This window comes from Verticillium alfalfae, genomic scaffold, assembly GCF_000150825.1.
Source record: "Verticillium alfalfae VaMs.102 supercont1.1 genomic scaffold, whole genome shotgun sequence".
Lineage (NCBI taxonomy): Eukaryota > Fungi > Ascomycota > Sordariomycetes > Glomerellales > Plectosphaerellaceae > Verticillium > Verticillium alfalfae.
This window is the reverse complement of record NW_003315038.1, coordinates 1417914-1418877: the sequence shown is the minus strand read 5'-3', so window position 1 is coordinate 1418877 and position 964 is coordinate 1417914. Positions and strand designations below refer to the sequence as shown.

The 964-nt window shown below is 57.3% G+C and overlaps 1 protein-coding gene across 1 annotated transcript in view; it reads left to right on the top strand.

The window, feature by feature from the left end:
• VDBG_00437 (conserved hypothetical protein) overlaps positions 1-964 on the top strand; it is a gene marked incomplete at both ends in the record, with an annotated part of 8024 nt that overhangs the window by 2425 nt on the left and 4635 nt on the right. Inside the window, 2 exons of the mRNA XM_003008710.1 lie at positions 145-253; positions 365-937. Of these exons, the coding sequence (XP_003008756.1) occupies positions 145-253; positions 365-937 (682 nt within the window). The remainder of the gene's footprint in view (positions 1-144; positions 254-364; positions 938-964) is intronic.

Below are 964 nucleotides of genomic sequence, written 5' to 3'. Positions count from 1 at the left end.
CTTATTCGCGTTTGCCCCGGTATTTGGAAGCCGGTCATTAAGCCACGTGCTCCAACTTGTAGTGTTTGCGGGCTCGCCGAGCCAACCCTGAGATAAAGGACCTTCAGACTCTTCATCACCTGTGGCCAACTACTGTGCTCAAAGGTTGCGTCACAAGCACATGAACCATCAGCATCATCAGGTCGAGAGCACTGCAGGGCGAAGTTTCTATGCCCCTGTCGACTCGTGCTCTGCGATGGCTCGCTCTGCCCTCGTCCCCTGCACGCAGCTTAATTTCTGCCACGGCAGCCTCAACTCTCGATTTTGAGGGCAAGAGCGCCCAAGGTAATGAAAGATTTTGGACGTCATACGCACCGATGTCAAGGATGATGAGAAGGCTCTCCTGTTCGTCAGCAACAAGAAGCTCAAGGCCCAGCTCTTCGACGCGCTTGCGGAGGACGACAACGTCGATGTGTACATGACCACCGGCACACACCACGATACTGACGCCATCCGATACTTCAAAGAGCCCAATGAAAACGGCAAAACCAAGGTTCTCGTCCAGAGCCTCATGTCCGAGGAGTCCGCCGGCACGAACCTTACCGAGGCCAACCACGTCATGTTTGCTGCGCCCCTGCACACCGACAGACGCAACCACTACATGTACATGCGACAGGCCCGGGGTCGCGCCATCCGCTTCGGCCAGACCCGGCCGGTGAAGGTCTACCACTTCGTCACGGCGCACACGATGGAGGTTGACGTCCTGGAGCACCGACTCAGACACAAGCTGCTCATCCCCGAGGGCGGCGACCGCATGCCCCTCGACGACCTCGACTACAAGCTCTACGCTCTAGACACCCGAGCTGCTTCCAGAGGCCCACCGAGTGCCACCAAAGAAGCCTCTGCTGCTACTACGGTCTCACCCGCGTTAAGAAGAATCCGACCTTACATTGACGAAGTGGAAACCAGGAAGCTTCTCGACTCG